Source organism: Otolemur garnettii, unplaced genomic scaffold, assembly GCF_000181295.1.
Source record: "Otolemur garnettii isolate 467f Iridium unplaced genomic scaffold, OtoGar3 scaffold00068, whole genome shotgun sequence".
NCBI lineage: Eukaryota > Metazoa > Chordata > Mammalia > Primates > Galagidae > Otolemur > Otolemur garnettii.
Window position 1 is genome coordinate 415290 of NW_003852463.1, and position 1660 is coordinate 416949.

General features: G+C 31.5%; 1 protein-coding gene across 1 annotated transcript in view; it reads left to right on the forward strand.

Annotated features, from left to right (window-relative positions):
• Nucleotides 1-211, forward strand: part of GCFC2 (GC-rich sequence DNA-binding factor 2) — a 37779-nt gene extending 37568 nt beyond the window's left edge. The window contains exon 17 of the mRNA XM_023515308.1: nt 69-211. Within this exon, the coding sequence (XP_023371076.1) occupies nt 69-186 (118 nt within the window). The 3' untranslated portion in view covers nt 187-211. The remainder of the gene's footprint in view (nt 1-68) is intronic.
• Nucleotides 212-1660: the final 1449 nt, after the last annotated feature.

The following is a 1660-nucleotide window of genomic DNA, read 5'->3' on the forward strand; positions in this document are numbered from 1 at the left end:
GAATTGACCACTGTGCCCTTATAAATTGCATTTTTAAGAGGAGAATGCTTTTTTGTTCTGTTTTTCAGGGATGAAATTAAAGAGATGATTCTTATTCTGGTGAAAATAAAAGCTTTGAATGAAGCAGAATCCTTCATAGAAGAATATCACCTAGACCATCTTAAATCACTAATTAATGAAGTTTGAGTAAACAATAGAAAAGTGCTAAAATGAGGTTTTAATATAGTTATACTCAGTTGCTTATAAAAACCTGCTGCCTCTTCTTTATTCCCTAGAATGGGGAAATAGCAAGACTCCACCCTTTCATGTCCTCCAAGCTCTGCCTTCTGTTATCATGAAAGGCTGCCTTGATTCTGTGATGTCTGAAGGAATTAACTGCACAGGAGTAGTAAAGAGTTCAATGTGTTTCCTCTTAATTCCTTTGACTCCTTTACCAATTTAGGAAGAGAATGGGAAAAACCTTGCTCCTTAGCTATTCGGGCAGAGCATGTTCCTGTCTTCTGCCCTAAATTATAAAAACATCTTTTCATACTCTTTATTTTAACTACCTCTATTTAAAAATAAATAGAGAAATCTTAATTGGAATGAATTATTTGTTAAGTATTAAATAATTAAAGCATTTGTATAACTGTCAAATTGTGCTTTAGAAATCTGTACTAATTCATTATTTCAACACAAATATAAGAGAGTCCCATGAATCCCCACCAGCAGTGAGAATTATCACTTTTAAAGTCAATGCAAATTTGATAGGTAAAACGAATCTTATTTTCATTGCTTGCTTTGTTTTGGCTATAAGAGAATGCACATATGTTGATTTTGGCCATGCATAATTATTATTTTAAATATCCATTCATCTTTTTCTTATGGACTTTTAAGACCTTTATATTTTAAAGATATTGATCTTTTGCCTATGCTGTATAGCAAATAATTTTCCTTATTTGCCTTTTCTCTTTTAGTTTTGCATATGTTTTTTGATGTGCCAAGTCACTACTTGTTAACATGTTACTACTTACATTGAGCTTTTGTGATAGTGGATATTTGTATGGTTACCTTTGGGATGGCCCATGCATATTTGTATTTTAAAATAAAAATCTCTTTTAAAATAAGCACTTCCAAAAAACTAACTTAAGCACAGGAGAATTTAGAATTAAAACTATAAATTCAAAACTCTTATTAAGCATTTTTAAAATGTATTTTAATGTTCTTGGTTATTTTTAAGACTCAGCACTTATTAGGTATAGATTTGGAGCCTCTATTTACCTAGCATTAGCTAGATCTCTATTTTGAATGTCTCATTTACAGCATGAGGTGTTTAGGGGCATAAATACAGTGGTGTTCTTATAAACCACCTCTCCAAAAATTAAAAAGAAGAAAGAAAAGCCCATCTTGTAGCACTTGCTAATGTTGATGGTGTAAATACTCCATGGCTCCTATACGAGCTGATAACAGCACAGCACTACTAAAATTTCTGATTGTAGATTTGGGCTGTAAGTTTTTACAGTAATTCACATTGAATTTTTCAAAATACATTCACTAATAGTCTGTATTTGAACTTTATAATTAAGTGGAGAAGGTGGCATCTCTCTGTATTTTATGCTACTTTAGATATTGGCTTTCAAGGCAAATATTCATTTTAGATTAATGACTGATGATTAGGTCC